This window comes from Loxodonta africana, chromosome 1, assembly GCF_030014295.1.
Source record: "Loxodonta africana isolate mLoxAfr1 chromosome 1, mLoxAfr1.hap2, whole genome shotgun sequence".
Classification (NCBI taxonomy): domain Eukaryota; kingdom Metazoa; phylum Chordata; class Mammalia; order Proboscidea; family Elephantidae; genus Loxodonta; species Loxodonta africana.
In genome coordinates this window covers 12,435,222-12,455,843 of record NC_087342.1, presented here as the reverse complement: position 1 = coordinate 12,455,843, position 20,622 = coordinate 12,435,222, and the positions used below count along the sequence as shown (strand labels likewise).

At 40.5% G+C, this 20,622-nt stretch overlaps 1 protein-coding gene across 1 annotated transcript in view; it reads right to left on the bottom strand.

The window, feature by feature from the left end:
* SLC15A2 (solute carrier family 15 member 2) overlaps positions 1 to 20,036 on the bottom strand; it is a 46,591-nt gene extending 26,555 nt beyond the window's left edge. The window contains exons 1-7 of the mRNA XM_003412967.4: positions 19,782 to 20,036; positions 17,569 to 17,656; positions 16,836 to 16,977; positions 10,567 to 10,659; positions 8,748 to 8,847; positions 6,788 to 6,878; positions 6,519 to 6,596 (exon numbers count right to left, since the gene is read on the bottom strand). Coding sequence (XP_003413015.2) covers positions 6,519 to 6,596; positions 6,788 to 6,878; positions 8,748 to 8,847; positions 10,567 to 10,659; positions 16,836 to 16,977; positions 17,569 to 17,656; positions 19,782 to 19,919 — 730 coding nt within the window. The 5' untranslated portion in view covers positions 19,920 to 20,036. The remainder of the gene's footprint in view (positions 1 to 6,518; positions 6,597 to 6,787; positions 6,879 to 8,747; positions 8,848 to 10,566; positions 10,660 to 16,835; positions 16,978 to 17,568; positions 17,657 to 19,781) is intronic.
* Positions 20,037 to 20,622: the final 586 nt, after the last annotated feature.

The following is a 20,622-nucleotide window of genomic DNA, read 5'->3' as shown; positions in this document are numbered from 1 at the left end:
AGAGGTGATGTTCCTCATGCTGTCCAAAGATGGTTCTTCCATGTACGCTTTCATACTGATTATACACTTTTTATCTTGTATCTTCAGTGTCTTTCTCTCCTGTATTCTTCCTAATAATATTCAAACATGCTTAATATCCTCTCTCGACTCCATGTCACCTTCCAGCTATAAATGCTTAATGTTCTCACTTTCTTACCTCTTATTCACTTCTCAGCCTACTTCAATCAGGCTTCAGCCTTCACCAGTCTACCAGGACTGATAGCATTGTATCAATGACTTCCCTATTTAACGGCATTTTTCATCCTAATCTCAACTGCCTACTCAAAAACATTTGTCACTGTGGACCATTTACTCCTTCTTGAGATCTTCTTGGTATCCAAAATACCACTACTACCACTTTGGCCGTTCCTTCTTAGTTTCATTTGTGAGCTTTTCCTCTTTGCCTGTCTTTTAAATGCTGGTGTTCCTTAGACTTTTGCACTAGGCCATCTTTTTACCTTAATCCTTAGTATCTCTTAGTTATCTTACCTATATTCACAGTTTAATTACTATCCATATACTAATAGCCCCTGATCCGTAGCTACAGCCCAAACATTTCCTCTGAGCTTTAAATATTTCCAAATAACTGCTTTATAGCTCCACTTAGATGTTCCAACGACATCTAAGATGCAACATGTCCAAAACTAAATTCATTAACTTTGTCCCAAACCTGCTATCCCTTTTGTGAAAAGTTCACTATCTCAATTAATGACCTCAGTATCTATGTAGTTGCCCAAACCAGAACCCTAGATTCAACATTGACTTTTCTTCTCTCTCCTGTTACATATCCGATCATACTGTTGTTGTTGTTGTTAGGTGCCGTCGAGTCAGTTTCGACTCATAGTGAACATAGGTATAACAGAACGAAAGACTGCCCGGTCCTGCGTCATCCCCACAATTGTTGCTATGCTTGAGCCCACTGTTGCAGCCACTGTGTCAATCCATCTCATTGAGGGTCATCCTCTTTTTCACTGACCCTCTACTTTACCAAGGATGATGTCCTTCTCCAGGGACTGATCCCTCCTGATAACATGTCCAAAGTATGTGAAATGTAGTCTTGCCATCCTTGCTTCTAAGGAGCATTCTGGTTGTATTTCTTCCAAGACAGATTTGTCCATTCTTTTGGCAGTCCATGGTATATGCAATATTCTTCACCAACACCACAATTCAAAGGCATCGATTCTTCTTTGGTCTTTCTCATTCATTGTTTAGCTTTTGCGTGCATATGATGCGACTGAAAACACCATGGCTTAGGTAAGGCCCACCCTTAGTCCTCAAGGTGCCATCTTGGCTTTTCGACACTTTAAAGAGATCCCTTGAAGCTGGTTTGCCCAATGCAATGTGTCTTTTGACTTCTTGACTGCTGTTTCCATGGGTGCTGATTGTGGATCCAGGTAAAATGAAATCCTTGACAACCTCAATCTTTTCTCCATTTATCATGATGTTGCTTATTGGTCCAGTTGTGAGGATTTTTGTTTTCTTTATGTTGAGGTGGAAACCCTGGTAGTATAGTGGTTAAGTGCTACAGCTGCTAACCAACAGGCCGGCAGTTCAAATCATCCAGGCGCTCCTTGGAAAATCTATGGGGCAGTTCTACTCTGTTCTATAGGGTCGCTATGAGTCGGAATTGACTCGACTGCAGTGGGTTTGTTTTTTTTTGTTTGTTTTTATGTTGAGGTGTAATCCATACTGAAGGCTGTGGTCTTTGATCTTCATCAGTAAGTGCTTCAAGTCCTCTTCACTTTCAGCAAGCAAGGTTGTGTCATCTGCATAACGCAGGTTGTTAATGAGTCTTCTTCCAATCCTGATGCCCCATTCTTCTTCATATAGTCCAATTTCTGGGATTATTTGCTCAGTATACAGACTGAATAGGTATGGTGAAAGGATACAACCCTGACATACACCTTTCCTGACTTTAAACCATGCAGTATCCCCTTGTTCTGTTTGAATGCCTCTTGATCCATGTACAGATTCCTCTGGGGCATAATTAAGTATTTTGGAATTCCCATTCTCCACAATGTTATCCATAATATGTTATGATCCACACGGTTGAATGCCTTAGCATAGTCGATAAAACACAGGTAAACATCTTTCTGGTATTCTCTGCTTTCGGTCAGGGTCCATCTGACATCAGTAATGATATCCCTGGTGCCACGTAGTTTTATTAATTCTGTCATGACAGAGTGTGATGGTTTTGTGTGTCAACTTGGCCAAGCTATGGTTCCTGATTGTTTGGCCAGACACTAGTCTGGTTGCTGTTATGGAGTAGTTACTTGTGCTATTACAGAGTAGTTACATGTGATTAAATTGGTTGGACTTGGGTGGAGCAGATTAACTTCCATAATGTAATGTAATGATCTTACTTTTAATATAATATTATGTAATCACTTTCTGTGAGGACCTTGATATATATATTCCCTGGGGTGTGTTCTGCTTCCAGGCTATAAATAGATATTTTGACATAACTTTACTTCATTCTTATTCTTCTCATCACCTGACCTATGGCTCTTAGGGTAAAAGCCTGGAGGAATCTCCAGCCTATCACCTGACCTACAGATTTTGGACTTGCCAGTCACCCCACAATCACTTGAGCCAATTAATTGAAATAAATCTCTTTCTCTCTCTCTCTGTCTCTCTCTCTCTATATATCACTGGTTCTGTTTCTCTACAGAACTCTGACCAGTGAGAGGTGAGCAGGGACTTGCCTCAAGTGCAAAATTTAAGAGGATGTCAAAGTTTTCATAATCAAGCCTGGGGACCATAGTTTCAGGGGACATTCAAGTCAACTAGCATTACAAAATTTACTAAGAAAACGTTCTGCATCCTGCTAAGACGTTTCCTGAATACAACCAAACACTTCAAGGGACAGAGTAGTAGGGGCAGGGGTCTGGGGACCATGGTTTCAGGCGACATCTAGGTCAATTGACATAACAAAGTTTATTAAGAGAATGTTCTGCATCCCACATTGGTGAGTGGTGTCTGGGGTCTTAAAAGCTTGCAAGTGGCCATCTAAGATATATCAATTGGTCCCAATCCACCTGGAGCAAAGGAGAATGAAGAACACCAAAGACACAAGGAAAATATTAGCCCAAAAGACAAAAAAGGCCACATAAACCAGAGACTCCATCAGCCTGAAACCAGAAGAACTAGATGATGTCCAGCTACCACCAATGACCACCCTGACAGGGAACACAACAGAGAGTCCCTGATGGAGCAGGAGGAAATTGAGGTGCAGAATTCAAATTCTAGTAAAAAGACCAGACTTAATGGTCTGACTGAGATTAGAGGAACCCCAGAAGACATGGCCCCCAGACTCTCTGTTAACCCAGAACTAAAACTATTCCCAAAGCCAACTCTTCAGAAAAAGATTAGACTGGACTATAAGACATAAAATGGTACTCATGAAGAGTGTGCTTCTTAGTTCAAATAGACACATGAGACTAAATGGGCAGTTCCTGTCCAGGGGCAAGATGAGAAGGCAGAAAGGGACAAGAGCTGGTTGAATGGACTTGGGAAATCCAGGGTAGAAAGAAGGAGTGTGCTGTCACAGTATAGAGAGAGCAACTATGGTCGCTTAACAATGTGTGTATAAATTTTTGTATGAGAAACTTGAGCTGTAAACTTCCACTTAAAGCACACACACACACACAAAATCCAGTAACAATGAAAAAAAAGGTAGTTAAAATGACAACAAAAAAGAAAGTGCTCTGCATTTCACTTTGGCGAATGGCGTCTGAGATCTTAAAAGCTTGCAAGCGGCCATCCAAAATACATCAAAGGATCCCATCCCACTTGAAGCAAAAGAGAATAAAGAAAACCAAAGACACAAGGAAAATATTAGCCCAAAGGACTAAATGACCACATGAAGCAGAGACTCCACCAGCCTGAGAGCAGAAGAACTAGATGGTGCCCAGCTAACACCAATGACAGCCCTGACAGGGAACACAACAGAGAGACCTGGACAGAGCAGGAGAAAAATGTAAAACAGAACTCAAATTCACATAAAAGGACCAGACTTACTGGTCTGACAGAGGCTGCAATAACCCCTGGATGTGCTATTAACCCAGAACTAAAACCATTCCTGAAGCCCACTCTTCAGGCAAAGATTAGACAGGACTATAAAAGAAAAAATAATACAAGTGAGGAATGTGCTTCTTAGTTCAATCAGATATACAAGACCAAATGGGCAGCTCCTGTACAAAAGCAGGATGAGAAGGCAGGAAGAGGACAGGAACTGGTCCAAAGGACACAGGGAAACCTCTGGTGGTGGGTACTTAGTGTACTGTCACATTGTGGGGAATGAAACTAATTTCACAAAACAATATATGCATAAATTTTTATGAGAAATTAACTTGAGCTGTCAACTTTTACCTAAACCACAATAAAGTAAAAAGAAAAGAAAAAAAATTTACATAATCAAGATAAATAATACCCTTGCTGCACCCTTATCCTACTTCTTTTTCCACATTATAGTCAGACACCATCAAAAACTAAATATCCAACAATCATTCCTCTGTTTAAAACTCTTGTAGCTTTCCGATGTCCTCACGATAAATTCCTTCTTCTTTAATGGCTTAAAAGGGCTTTCATTATCTGGTTTCTGCCAGTCTCTCCTTCTTGCCTTTCTCTTTTTATGTTCTAGTCAATCTGAAATCCCATAAGGTCTTCATACATGTCATACTTTCCCTCACCTCCATTACTTACATGTACTTTGTCCTATTTCTGTATCACGTCCAAGCCCTTCTTTGGCTAATTAATCCCTGTTCATCCCTTAGATCTCACCTTAGATGCTATTTTTTTAGTCAAAACTTTATTGACCTTCAAAGTCTTAGTCTCCCTCCTGTGTGTTCTCATAACTCTCTCTTTGCTTCCTCAGTTATGACACTATACTATACTATACTATACTATACTATACTATACTATACTATACTATACTATACTATACTATACTATACTATACTATACTATACTATACTATAAATTCCTGGTTACCTGTCTGTCTCCCTTTCCCCACTAGACTATAGAAGTCCTTTCAGGCCATGAACTCTGTAGCTAATTCACCATTGTGACCCCATTACCTAGCACAGAAATTGGCATATAATAAGGTCATCAAATAAATGGTTTTCACTAAATGAATGAATAAATTAAGTTACAGGGAAAGGCCAGAGAGTTTCCAGAAAGCTGAAGTAACTAATAATAACACTTAACACTTCATAATTTATAAAACATTTTCACTTACAGCATTTTTTTAATTCTCACAATTACTCTGATATTTAAATATTATTGTGCAATTACCTAGAGAAGGAAACTTGGTACTAATCAGTGAAAATTGACTTGGAAGGGAAAAGGAAGCAGGGAAGGTATTATCCAGTACTCCTGAAACAACACATAAATTTCCCTGGAGTTGGGAACACTGGGTATTTCTATCAGCCCTCCTGGTAGAAAATAATCAGACTGAACATGAAGTCTCTGGGTACTTCTCTTCTATTGAGCTCTTTTTTGTGTTTGGGCTGGATATCTTCCAGGGGGGCGTCACTCTAATGCTCAGAGTGAGAGCAGGTTTCCAGGTCAATGCTTAGAAACAATCATGATCAAGTTTCCCCCCAGATTGAGTAAACTAAGCAACACAGCCATTCGCCTTCTTTCCCAGTGCTGGGCTCTCAATTCCTAAACGGAATGCAACTTGATCTAAGTTGCATCAGTTTCTACCTATTTATTCAACTGCTTTTATTCTCAAGAGCAAACTTCTTGAGCAGCAAAGAACAGGGCCCAACCCAGTTCCATCGCAGGCAGAAATAGCTAAATCTAAAGCTTGCTTTAAAAGACCCAGAGAATAAAAACAAACAAAAAAAAAAACCTGTAGAGACCCTGATTTAATTGGTCCTAGGTGGGGTTCACAGATCAGTCATTTCTAAAGCTCCTTTAGGAAATTTCTAGAGCCCTGGTGGCACAGTGGTTAAGAGCTCGGCTGCTAACCAAAAGCCCAGCAGGTTAAATCCACCAGCCACTCCTTGGAAACCCTATGGGGCTGTTCTACTCTGTCCCATAGAGTCGCTGTGAGTTGGAATCAACTTGGCAGCAACAGGTTTGGTTTGGTTTTAGGAAATTTCTTATTAGTTATGTAACCTTGCTCACTTTTTAAAATTTTAGAGTTTCTAGCTCAGCAGGACAAAGATGAGGCAGTCTGCTTCCGTAAAGCTTTAGACAGCTTTGGAAACCCTGTGGTGCAGTTCTACTCTGTCCTACAGCGTTGCTATGAGTTGGAATCGACTTGACAGCTGTGAGCTAAGGGGTTAAAAAAAGTTAGCTTCACTCAATTTCCTTATCTCTAAAGGATAGGGAAAACTTCTATGATAACACTTACCTAATAGGGTTGTTGTGAGAACTGAACTCAATAGTTTGTGTGACGTGCCTACACAACGTTTTCCACATGGCAGGTGTGAGTGGATTATTAGTTTCCTTTTCCCCATTACACTTACCAAGAGCTATCACCATAAGCAATCCTGGGATCCCAAATGCCAATGCGTAGCAGCCCTCCCCAAAACATTGGATATCTCCTAAAAGAAAATGAAAAAAGAAAGATAAATCCTGAATCTTGAGTCTTTGGTGCCCTCCCATCACCTAATCCCACCTAATTCTTTAGGACCAGACAAATCAAGACTGGAAGAAAATCCAAAGGAACTCTTGCACAGCTTTTTGGCTGGCCACTGTAAAGCCTTACACCAGATTCCTCAGAAACGGTCCTAACCTCTCAGCATGGGTGTGATAAATGTAGAAATCAAGCTCCCTGCGTTGATGGAGAGGTAGAAGACTGAGAAGTATCTAGTCCGCTCCTCTGCCTGGGGGGAGAAAAAAAAGACAAATAATCAGTGTAATGTGTCTCCTATCTCCACTTCCATCCCATGATCAGACTCAGCTGAAGTACATACAGACACATACTCAGATATCGTTTCCATCATATCTGAACTTCATATCAAACATTTAAAAGCATGGCTGGCTGACTCCAGATAAACTTGTATTCATCCTTCAAATCCCAGTAGAAGCATCTTTAGCCTTTTATATATATATATATTTTTACCTGGGCAAAATTGATCATTCTGTCCTGTATGTCGTTACTATGTCCTGTGTATATTTACTATATTATTTTCTTTGCATTAAATGTCTGTTTCTTTCAGTGGGATGTGAGTACCTGACATATATTACAAAATCTACATATGTTCATTGACTTAACTTATTAGATGAATGATTGGCTGAGTTAAACAATAGATTTTGTACAGTGTGTACTAGGTATAAGACCAGAACTTAGGACAGTGGGGGAAATTGTTGATGGAGCAGAAGCATTCACCCAGTGCTTAAGGGAGGTCTGTCAGAGAGTATAAAAGAAAATCAATGGGTTTAGAAGTGGCTGAGGAGGACATGGAGGTGGAGTTTGTTCCTATTTATTGGAAATATCTTTGTAGACAAAAGAGTAGTTACCAAATGAAGCGACTTTGAGATAAAGTTGCTGACATTTCATTCACTATGTCCTGCTGTAGTCTATTCTGGTACATTAGCACAATCAGCCCTTCCCCATTTTCAAGTGTGTTTTCCTTCATCTTCTGGTCCCCATTTAAACCTTATTCCACTCATGTGATTTGTATAGCTCATTATGCAAAGAATTTTATTTGACAAAGGTTAGTTATCTCTCCAAAGACAGCAAGCAATCATGATCAATGGGCCCTTGGACAGATGAATAGTATAAAGTGATAACTCAAATGGTCTGAAGAGCAAGAGAAGCACAGAAAGACAGGACAGGGAGAGAGAACACAGCTAGAGAGAGAGCAGGCACTGTGTCAGAGAGAGAGACAGAGACAGACAGAGAGACATTCAGAGAGAAAGACAGAGAGAATAGAGATTATCTCTTTCTCTGTGTCTATCTATATAGAGAGAGTCAGAAACATGATAAATAGCTATACAGAGGGAACAGATAAACAAAGACAAGGAAAGAAAATGGGAGTAAAAGAGAAGAAGCCAGAAATTTGGGCTTGCCTAGGATAGACTATTCTCCTTGTCATCTGTCCTTGTTTCCTCATACTGGCCCATCTTCACCTTATTCATACTGTTTTTTGTTTTTATTTTTTTTTCTGTTAACAGTGGAAAATATGTAGGAAAAAGTGGAATGATCAGCCAGATATGCTCATCTATAGAATCCCATTCTGTTTCATTTCGATTGATCATTTTCCCCTTCCATAGATCAAAGCTAGAACATTTAAATCACCTGTACACTACCCACCACCTCCCATTCCCAAAGTGCTTACCACCTTTCTTCTTGAATATCTCATGTGAGAGTAAACTCACTACTTCCAACTCTGGCCATTTGAAAGTTTTTGTTCCATCAAGCAAATAGCTGATTTCTTGTAGCTTACACTTGCTGGTCTCAGGTTTGATCATTGACATCCTTCCAATATTTATAGGCAGTTATAATATCCTTCTTGATTCTCATCTTATCCAGCCTAAATATCCCTTCAGCCTTTCCTCATAAGACATCCTGGTCACTCTCCTTTGAATGTCTTTCAGTTTTTCTCTTTATTAATTACCAGTGCCCAGCATAAACACAACTCCTCAGACCTGATCTGACCAGTGGATTACTTCAATCTCAACAAATGGCTACCTGCTCCTTTAAGGCCTGCTATACATCCTTGAAAATACAGAAATCACAGGACTCTTACATGTTTTTCTTCAAATTGGTCTCCACCAAAAGCTGCCACACAGGGTTTGATACCTCCAGTCCCCAAAGCTATTAGACTCAGACCGATCACTGCTAGGACTCTGAAATGGAAAGGTGAAGATGCTCAACACGTGGGAATAAACACAGCTGGAGAGATGGAATACAGAACTGCAGAGGAAAGCAATGTATACAAGAGCAAAGATCCCCTTCACATCCCTACCCTGTGGGTACTTTCCATTTGCCTTCACTCCCAGAAGGCACTCAGGAGCACTTAAAATCTTTATGATCAAGAGCTTCTGTTAGAAAATATGCTTTGCGTTGGAAGATTTGGTCCCTGGTAGTTCCATTTACCCTTTGTGGGAAATGGAAGCAGATACTGAAGGGACTCCTAAACTAAAGCACTCGTTCTCAATCTTGTTTAAATCTAACGTACACTGCAATAGAAAGATCTCATGGATTCTATCCCACATTCCCTTACTAAGCACAAAATGAAATGTTAAAATTCATCATAATTAATAGAAAAGTGTCACTAATTTTTGATGGGACACCAATAAGGTTTTATTAAATTTCAAACACAATTATTAACTCACAGGATAAACCCATGTATAAAACCCACTGCCATCAAGCCAATTCTGACTCATAGTGACCCTATAGACACAGTAGAACTGCCCCATGGGGTTTCCAGGGGTGTAATCCGTACAGAAGTAGACTGCCACATCTTTCTCCCTCAGAGCAGCTAGTGGTTTCGAACTGCTGATCTTTCGGTTAGTGGCCAAGCACTTTATCACTGCACCACCAGAGCGTATGTATCCCATTGCCATCGAGTCAATTCTGACTCACAGCAACCCTATAGGACAGAGTAATCAAATAACTTTATAACACTTAGCTTTAAGGATTCCTGTCCCATTGCTGTCAAGTTCATTCCAACTCATAGAGACCCTATAGGATGAAGTAGAACTGCCCCATAGGGTTTCCAAAGAGCAGCTAATAGATTTGAACTGCCAACCTCTTGATTAGCAGCCAAATGCTTAACCACTGCATCACCAGGACCCTGGGAGTATGTATAGGTACATTATAAACACGAATATACATTTGATCTGCTTCCTGAACAACGTAATCTTCTCTACAGACTGAACCAGCAGATATCAGAATCTATTAAATGCCCCTGGGCCCATAGACATGAACAGCTTAAGAGGGACAAAGCAAGTGCAGTAAACAGAACTACACATAAATGGAAATATTCCAAAATTTAAATATGATTTCTACAATATATTGAAGACAAATATTACTGACTTTTGTTTTTTAAAACCCAAGTGAAATACAGAGTGAACGGGTGATGGAATATGGAGGGTAAAAACAAAACAAAACAAAACAATTTTGACTCACAGTGACCCTATAGGACAGAGTAGAACGGTCCCATAGGGTTTCCAAGGAAAGCCTGGTGAATTTGACCTGCTGACCTTTTGGTTAACAGCCAAACTCTTAATCACTGTGCCATCAGGGTTTCCACAGAAGGTAAGAAGGTCTTAACTATTGTCTTCAAGCACATTAAGAGTTTTTATTAAGAGCATACTAGCCAGACATGCTACAAGTTCCCAAATGTTTAATAAAAACAAATGAGCTCAGATAAAGTCAGAAAGATTTCAACTGGTCATAAATTTTCTGTTGTTGTTTGAGCAATTTGGCAATAGAACAGTACATGGAAAGAATAAAGGAACATGTTTAGCAAGAAAATAGAAAATCATCTGTGGTGAGTGCCTGATACATTTACCTGTGTAATGGGAGAAAAGTGGCTCAGCTGATTCCATGAGCTTACTCACCTGTGTAGCATTTGTCCCCCCAGTATTGGTATGGCACCCAAGGACTTGATCACATGGCCAAGCACATACACCAAGGAAAGATAGATGATTGTCCTGTTAAGAAAGCTAAATCAGTTAGCTTATAGACAGAATTTGGAGGGTTGAGTGATACGAACTCATACTGAGTAACACAGAGTTAATTCTTTTCTCAGTATCAGGCTAAATGGGGTGGAGGAGGAAACGGTGGAGGAGGAAAGATTACCTGGGAAATGCAAATAGAAATAATAAGGGCGAGTGAAGTAAACAGTCTAGAAAACGGAGAGCAACTCTGCATCCTGGAGTGTTTGTTAAAGGTAACGGGCAATCTCTTCAAGCTCTCATCTCATACCTGCCCTCCTCTCCTCCCCACCCACCCACTCACACATACACAGAGCACCCTTACTCTTATACAGATATGACAACACCAGGATGGATCTGTACAAGGACTGACGGTGCTTTAAATTAGAAAAACCAGAACAGACTACTTTGGGCTGAGGTGTTTTTCTCAAGGAATGTCTTTGACTCTAGAAAAAGAAAGGGGTCAGGAAGAAACTCCAAGTAAAGAGGAAACAGGAATGGCTAACACACAAGACTTTCTCTAAACCCAGACACCACCATACATAGAGAGGCAAAGGGGGTCCAGAGTACCTGGGTGGTACAAATTGTCAATGCGCTTGGTCACTAACCAAAAGGTTGGAGGTTCAAGTCTACTCAGAGGCACCCCAAAAGAAAGGCCGGTGACCTATTTCCAAAATTTCAGCCACTGAAAACCCTATGGCGTCCATACATGGGTTTACTGTGATCCAAAATCAACTCAGCAGCAACAGTTACTGGCACTTGTAAAGGGCTTTCAGGTTCAGCCTGGGTCATTTCGACATGTGAGTTAATTGTAATCCCCACTAGTTTCTTCATGGACAAGTTACCAAGATAAAAAAGGAACTTAGGATATATTGTCCAGTGATAAAGATCATGAAGTTGGCAAAGAGGTTCTGTTGTGTTGTTTCTCCAAGGATCCTGAACAGCAAATAGGAAATAAAGAGTGAGGAATTTCAGTAAGAACATATACAGAGATCTACGCATTGCAACATGGCACACTACTACAATGTTATCTTTATATTTAAGTAAAATGTTAGCCCTAGAAGGAACCTTGGAAATTGTATAGTTTACATCTGTGATTTTAAATTGCTATATGTGAATGCATAACGTAAAGAATGAAATGAAGGCAGCAGGGAGAGGCTAGAGATGCCAGAATCTGAAGATGTGAATTTCTAATTCTGAATGCCTAATCTTAGGTTGGTTCTCTAGGGAGGGGGCTGTAGAGGGTATATAATGGCAGGTAGGAGATAAGAAGTTGGGCCACTAGTCCAGGGCTAATTAACATCGGTGGAGGGGGTAGGCTTTCCCAAGAGGCTTTGTAGGGTCTTCTAGAGAAAGCTTCTCTTTGCTGGGATAAAAAAATGAACAGGAAGAAAGAGGGACTGAAAAAGGGCTAGATATCATAAACCCAAAGGAGGTGATCTATCCTTGGATTTAGGATAAGAACTCTGCATAAGGTGTCTGAGCTGGAAAGCTAGCTAAGGTAGAGTCTGGGTAGGAAAATCAGAATATCAGGTTGTTGGACCAAATGAATGAGAGAAATATAAGAGAGGGTGGTTCGGGAGGAAAACAGATAAGCTTCTAGATTAAAAGACTTAAAGGAATTAGTCTAGGAATTGAGTCCCCCCAAAATATGTGCTGTAAATCCTAACCCCTATTAAAAAAAAAAAACAAACTCTATAGCTGTGGTTATAATCCCATTTGGGAATGGGTTTTCTTTGTTATGTTAATGAGACAGTATTAGTACAGTCAAAAAAAAAAAAATTGCTGTCGAGTCAATTCCGATCATAGTGACCCTACAGACCTATAGAACAGAGTAGAACTGCCCCACACGGTTTCCAAGGAGCACCTGGTGGATTCAAACTGCCAGTCTTTTGGTCAGCAGCCATACCTCTTAACCACTACGCCACCAGGGTTTCCGTATTAGTGTGGAGTGTGTCTTGAATCAATCTTTTTTGAGATAAAAAAGAGATTAAACAAGCAAGTAAGCAAGCAGAGATGGGGAAGAGAGATTCCAAGCCACAGGAAGATGGCCCAGGAGTAGAAGCTGAAGAGACAAGGCCCTTCCTCCAGAGCTGAAAAAGCTATCCCTGAGAGCCAGCACCCTGAATTTGGACTCCTAGCTGCCTAAGCTGTGAGAAAATAAATTCCTGTTTGTTAAAGCCACCTATTTGTGGTATTTCTGTTATAGTAGCACTTGATAACCAAGACAGAGATGAAGGATAGAAGAGAGGAAGACAATAGGAAACTTTAGCAGAAGGAGAAAAAAGTCAAGGGAGATTTAGAAATTCTGCATTTGGAATGAGATCATTGGGGATCACTGTAATCCCAACTACAGGACACGGAACTGTTTTAGCAGAAAGTGACCAGTCCCGCATTTTACAAATGAGGAAATTGAATCCTAAATTCACATTCTAATTAATACTAGAGTTCCATCTAGAATGTTCTAACTCATGGGCCAGCATTCCTTCAGTTTTATCATGGACAAGTTAATGTGGACAACAACATGTGGAAATAAAATAAACTGTGTTTCACCATAAGAATATCAAAAGCCAGAGCCATTTTCAAAAAGAGCTTAGGAACTGAGAGTGTAGCAAGTGACTGGGAAGAAGCACGTACAGCGATGGCAGAGGAAGAGATCTAGCTTAAATAAAAGAAGGCTGGCTCTGACTAGACAAAAAAGGACCAGTGGAGGAAAGAACATGTTACAGACCCACCCCCAAAAGGAGAAGATTGGAGAGGACACCCAAAAGCATATTGGCAGTAAACCTGTTTAAGAGAGTGGTTTGAAATGATTGGCAAGGTCAAGAGATAAGACCGATAGGTGTGTGTCAGAAAAAATTCAAATAGTCATGGGGGTAGTTAACTTATAACCTGAAGTGGAGAGGTGAGAAGGACACTTTAGAAGGTACAAGAGGCTAATGTTGGGGTTGTGACAATAAAAAAAAAAAGGTTGCCTTTGGGTTGATTCCAACTCTTGGCAACCCTGTAGGACAGAGTAGAACTGCCCCACAGGGTTTCCAAAGCTGTGATCTCTATGGAAGCAGACAGACATATCTTTCTCCCACAGAGCGGCTGGTGGGTTCAAACTGCCAAACTTTCAGTTACCAGCCAAGCTCTTAACCACTGTGCCACGAGGGCTTCCAGTGAGACAATACTGGATGGTAAAAAAATATATTTTTGGCCAATTGGTAGTTGAGGGTACATACCTTTCTCTAAGAAAACAAAAAAATTAGGTCCACCATATCAAGACTGCACTGTAGAGCAAACTGAGTATCTTGTATCACATAAAATCAACTCTACAGAAATATGATTCCAAAGATGCTGCAATGGGGTGAAGATGCAGGGGTAAGGAAGAAGAGAATTTAAGCTCTCAGAAATGTAGACACTATGGGTTCTAATAAAATTAACTTTTCTTCCTCTATTGCCCTCTAACTTGGTGAGACACTCAAGACTCATAATAAGGAAAGAAATAAACACATAATGAGAAGAAAGAATAATAAGTTGAAGACACTATAGAACAGTTTGAGTTTATGCGATAGTTAATATTTGTGTGCCTAAATACATAATATAAGAACCAACACTAGTAGCTACGATTAAGAATATTTTTCTCTCTCTTAAAAGCAACTTGACACCAAGAATGGCATCCTACCGTGTAGTTAACCCTTCAATAAAAGTCTATGCAAGTCCTGAGAAATCAATACCCTTGCTTAATAATTTTAGTTTTCTACTGTGTACCTACTGGCTACACTCTTCCATGTGTATCCCTGAAGTAAGCCTCACTATCCCCTGGCATAGAGAATTCCTTGTACAAGAGTTAGGGGTCCTGAGTGCCCATATTCTCTTAACGAAATTCTGATTCTGGAACAGTAAACAGAAGAAGGATTTTTTTTTTTCCTAAATTTTATTTATTTTGTTGTTGTTGAGAATATACACAGCAAAGCATACACCAATTCGACAGTTTCTACATGTACAATTTAGTGACATTGAATACATGTCTTCGAGTTGTACAACCATTCTCACCCTTCTTTTCTGAGTTGTTCCTCCCTCACTAACATAAACTCACTGCCCCTTAAGACTCCTGTCTAATCTTTTGAGTTGCTGTTGTCAATTTGATCCCAAATAGACAGTTCTTAAAAGAGCATACTGCTCGAGGCAGACCTTTTTTACTAGTTAAGCTAAACTATTGTTTGGTGTTAAGAAGACTTCAGGGGTGGAAGGTATTCAAGATCCATCTCTAGCCTATGAAGATACTGTTATAAGTGATAAGTACAATATTATACCATAATATTTCTCTTCACTTCTGTATCTTTTAAGTCCCCACCCAGTGGCTAGGTGGGGGGAAGAGGGGGCCTGGCATAAAAGGTTACCTGCTGCCATCTAGTCAATTTCGACTCACAGTGGCCCTATTGGATAGAGCAGAACTTCCCTATAGGGTTATCAAGGCTGTAAATCTTCACGGAAGCAGACTGCCACATCTTACTCCCATGGAGCAGCTGGTAGGTTTGAACCACCAACCTTTAAGTTAGCAGCCAATTGTTTCACCGTTCCACCACTAGAGCTCCAGCCCATAAAAAGTACAGCCTAGAAAACCCTATGGGCAGTTCTCCTCTGTCACACTGGATGGCTATGGCTTGAGAGTTGACTCGATAGCACCTAACAACAACAATAAGCAATCTATTTAAAAAAAAAAAAAACTGCCATCAAATCAATTCCAACTCATAACGATCCTAGAAGACAAAGAACTGCTCCATAGGGTTTCCAAGGCTGTAAATCTTTACAGAAGCACATTGCTACATCTTTCTCCCACAGACAGGCTGATGGGTTTGAACCTGCAAGCAGTTAGCAGCTGAGCACTTAACCACTGCACCACCAGAGCTCCTAATAATCAGACAGGAATGATAAAAGGAAGGCTCTGTAATCAACTCTACAAAGTCACACTTCAATTTTAAAGCCACATAACTAAGGAAGGTGAGCAGAGACTTTGAGTTTCTGTATTATCTCTTCCCTCTAGTAGATGATATCTTCCACTTCAAAGAAAATAGAAGCCTTCACATGGAAACTCCCTCAACTTCCTGCCACCAAATCTACAAATTCCTCTATACACACCCATCCTCTCCTCTCTTCCATTAAAGATGAACTTTCTCATGCTGTCCAGAGATTGTTCTTCCGTGTATGCTTTCAGACTGATTATACTGACTTTGGTGCCCTGGTGGCACATTGGTTAAGTAATATGGCTGCTAACCAAAAGGACAGCAGTTCGAATCCACCAGCCACTCTTTGGAAACCATAGGGGTAGTTCTACTCTGTTCTATAGGGTCGCTATGGGTCGGAATAGACTTGAGAGCAATGGGCTTGGTTTCTTTTTTTTTTGTTTTTTGGCATAATGTCTTTATCTTGTATCTTCAAACTCTTTTTCTCCTGTATTCTTCCTAATAATATTCAAACACGCTCAATATCCTCTCTTGACTTAATGTTCTCACTTTCTTACCTCTTATTCACTTCTCAACCTGCTCCAATCAGGCTTCAGTCTTCACCAGTCTACCAGAACTGATAGCATCATATCAATGACTTCCCTATTTAATGGACACTTTTCATCCTAATCTCAACCGCCCACTCAAAAACATTTGTCACTGTGGACCATTCACTTCTTCTTGAAATCTTGGTATCCAAAATATCACTACTACCACCAGGGCTCCTTAAGCAATCTGTTTAAACAAATGAACAAACCCATTGCCATTTGAGTGGATTTCAACTCATAGTCATCATATAGGACAGAGTACAACTGCCCCGTAGGGTTTCCAAGGAGTGGCTGGTGGATTCAAACTGCCAATCTTTTGGTTAGCAGCAGAGCTCTTAACCACTGTGCCACCAGGGCTCCAAACAGTCTATATCCCCTCTGAAATTGGAATAAGAATTGGTCTTAAACTACAGCATGGAAAATTAAAATTACATATGGAGAAAAAAAAAAACCCTCCTGACTGAATGAAAATATTAGAAATAATGGTAACAATAGGAAATAGCTTTTCTGTGTGGTCATTCTCAAAGTGTGTTATTTATTGTGGATGAGATATGTTCTCACCTGGAGGCAAGAGGCAAGAAACAATAACAATCTGTAAAACTCCCGGGGGGAAGTGACCACCCATCTTCCTTACTTGAATTTTCCCAACCATGAATCCGCAATGGCTGCTCCCAGGATGGGAGTGAAATAACAGAGGCTGCTGAAGGCATGGTAGACAGATGTGGAGGTATCTTCATCCCAGTGGAGGAAATACAAGAAATACAGGGTCAGCACAGCTGAGATGGAAAAAAGGGAGACAAACAAGGTAGATGCATTAAAGCGATTTTTGAAGGAGGAATGTATTTGATCTCTGGTCTTTGAAGGTAATCTTGGCCTTCAGCCCTCCTATCAGTGATATGAGTGGGGCGGAAAATAGCAGCAGGGTCTATGGAGCCATGGCATTGAATGGAGCTATGCTGAGTGTACAAATTCAATACTTCTTCCTCAAGTCTATGTACACTCATAGCAGCATCTAGACCAACCTTGAAGATAACATGGTGTTTCCAACACCCGTTTCTTTTCTTTCTCAACAGCAATATGGTTCAAAAGCCTGAGGAAGATGTATGAAGAATGGGACTCGGATGACAAGAGCTTTCCCACTTACATCCTCACAGACCATGTTCTGGTTTCTATCAGACCCTTCTGTTCTTGGCCTGTAGGAGTTACTAGGTGAATTCCATGAGGCATGTACTGGAAATCTTGGCCAAAGGGACCAGCGTGGACTAAGGTGGGAAGAGTTGGTGAGAGAAATAAGCCCCTTCAAGGAGGCTGGACTGTTGTAAGAGGGGGTGAGTGGAGAAACGCAGGACACTGGGACACCAAGATACCTTTCATGCCATAATAGGAAAAGCGTTCGCAGAATTCATTCACCACAATGAAGGCAATGCTCAGTGGATAGTTGGTGCCACAGAATTTCTATGAAACAAAAAGGCAATGATTCAGGCATGCGTCGTTTTCCCTACTTTAGCCACTAGATTGTTCCTCAATAGCAAAATTCATTTTTTTCTATCTCATTGATAGGTATTGTGGGAATTCTTTATGAAACGGTTTTTATCACACTAACAAGTGTTTGAATTGCTGATTTAGGAGTAAAAGAAGCAAGTCTGAATATTACTTTGTTCCTCATTCATTTAAAATAGAACTGCTCAGACATTCCTTGGCCCTAGATACAGGACCTGCTTACTTTCCCATAGCTAGTAAATGAAAAGTTGGGAGCTCTGGGCAGAAGAATAATCAGCCGTATTTCAATGAACAGGATGAAGAGGTGGTCTGTGGAATGCCTGATGTCCACGCAGTTAGATTCAGATATCAGTATTCTGCCTAGTTTCTCTGTGGAGACTGGCCCCTCTATTCCTCACTTGACACATATAGAGTGCCTTCTTTACCATGATGGGAGAAGTCCTGGCAATATAATGATTTCCAATGCAGGGGCTGTTGGAGCCAGGCACAGAGCCCAACACGGAAGGCAAAAATCCTAAAGGGAAGCTGATAGATCGTGTTGACTTTGGGCAGAGGATTCTTTAAAAAAAAAAAAAAAAGCTGTTGTGTCAAGCCTTAAATCCTATAAAATTAAATGTCCACTCTTCCTGCCAAAGTGATATTATAACATTTTCAGGATAATCCTACTGGACATTAAAAGGACTAGTCTATTTCATGTAGTATACAAGCCAGAATATAAGGAATGCCATGTTTTATTACGAGTCCCTCTATCCACTACGATAGCCCGACTAACCTGAGGGGGGCGGGTGGTGGGGAGGTCTGCCCTTGGGACAGTTAAATCTTATCATGACATTTACACTGTCTCTGGTTCTTTTCTTAGTGCATCATAAATGTGTACATCTTTGTAAGCAGCCTAAAATCCTTCGGGGCCATAAAAGATAAAACTAGACAAAACAAATTAATACATTTATTCATTTGCTCATATATATACATACAAATAATGCCCTTAAGTATTAATATACGTTAATGCATGATAATATTTTGCATGAAAGACACGATGAACTAGGATTTTCAACTTCCCAGCTCACAGCTTGAGAGTTATGTTACCTGCAGTTCAGTTAACACACTGTCACTAGCCAGCTAACACTGGCACTAGCTATGTTAACATACTAATATGGGTCGGTACACTGCAAGTGCCTTGATGTCTCAGTTCTGTTATTCCAAAGAAATGTGAATTACACCACTTCTTGGCCCATAGTAAGAACTCAATAAATCTTGGCTATTATTATTACATCCTCTCCGCTCACAGGATTTTGATAGGAGGACTGAATGAGATAACAAATTTGGAAGTGTTTTAACAAGTATATGATGCAAAACTTTATGATTATTTCTTTGTTTCTTTGCCTTACCTCCCACTGTCAACTAGGAAGGCATTGTAGGAGAGACTGAGTCTATTCTAAAACTTCTCTGGGTGCTCTACATAAGCCCCGCACACAGGGAGAACTACAGGCTAAGTTTTTTTATTTGGTAAAACAAGAACAATCACACACAGTTCTCCAGACAGGCATGCCTGCCAAGTTTCCCTGGACATTCAAATGGCTGTGTTTTTTCCCCTCAGGGAAACAAAACTCAGAATATACAATGAACTACAGCAAAACCCTGGGTCCCAGCTGAAGAACTCTGACTACCTCTTCCTGCTGCTTCCTCCCTCTCCTAAGTAAAGGTAGCTTCAGTTCAGACTTGGTTTTTTACATTAATTCTAACTCTTAAAAAAAAAAAAAAAAAAAAAGATGTTGCCCTTGTGTGGATTCTGACTCATAGCAACCCTGTAGGACAGAGCAGAACGGCCCTATAGAGTTTCCAAGGCTGTAAATCTTTAACGAAGCAGATTGCCACCTCTTTCTCCCGCGGAACTGTGGGTTCAAATCCGATTACCAGTCAATGGCTTAACCAGAGCACCACCAGGTTCCTAATTCTAACCCTAGGCAAGAATCATTTCTATATCCTAATTCAGCTTAGGTTGGGGCTCTAGAGGCCAATCAGGAAAGCTCAAAGAACAAGGCTAATCCTGTTAGAGTGAGAACTGAATCTGGGGACTCACCGGAGGTGACTTCTCTGGAGGGTCTGGAGGTCCAGGTGATACCTCTTCAGCGGACACAGGTGAAAAAAGAGTTTCCTTGGACACATTTATCTGGAAGGGATTCATGGCTGTCTCTTTACTCTCTCTCTCCTGAGCCATTTGGCTCAGGGAGGCAGTTGGGTCAGCTCCCAGCCTTCTGTAAGAAGGGGAACTGGCAGCAGGAGGGGGAGGTGGCTTCAGCAACTAGGTTTAACCCTGTGGGTGTTGGCTTCAGCAGCTGGCTCAGAACAGAGCCCGAAGCTATAGGAAAAGAAAGGTTGAGGGTTAGAGACCTGTTCCAAAGAATGATTATGTAAAAGGTGAGAGCAAGGAGAAGGTGCTAGAGAATTGATAAGGAACAGAATGTTTAAGAAATATTTCCTACAAATGAGTCCTAATTAAGCATGCGATACCTCAAGCAAGATTAAACACTTGATTTAAGGGTAACAGTAACTGTCATTTATTGAATACCTATTATATGCTAGGGAGCCCTGGTGGCATAGTGATTCAGCTGCCAGCCAAAAGGTCGGCGGCAGTTCAAATCCACTAGCTGCTCCTTGGAAACCCTATGGGGGCAGTTCTACTCTGTCCTATAGGGTCGTTATGAGTCATTATGAGTATATATACATGAATTACATATACAATGTATAATATATATTTTTGTATATTCTAATTCTTACTACCAAAAAGAAAAAAAGTTGCCATTGAGTCAATTCTGACTCAAGGGCAACTTCATGTGTATCAGAGTAGTACTGTGCTCAATACGGTATTCAATGGCTGATTTTCTGTAAGTAGCTCACCAGCCCTTGCTTCCTGGGCACCT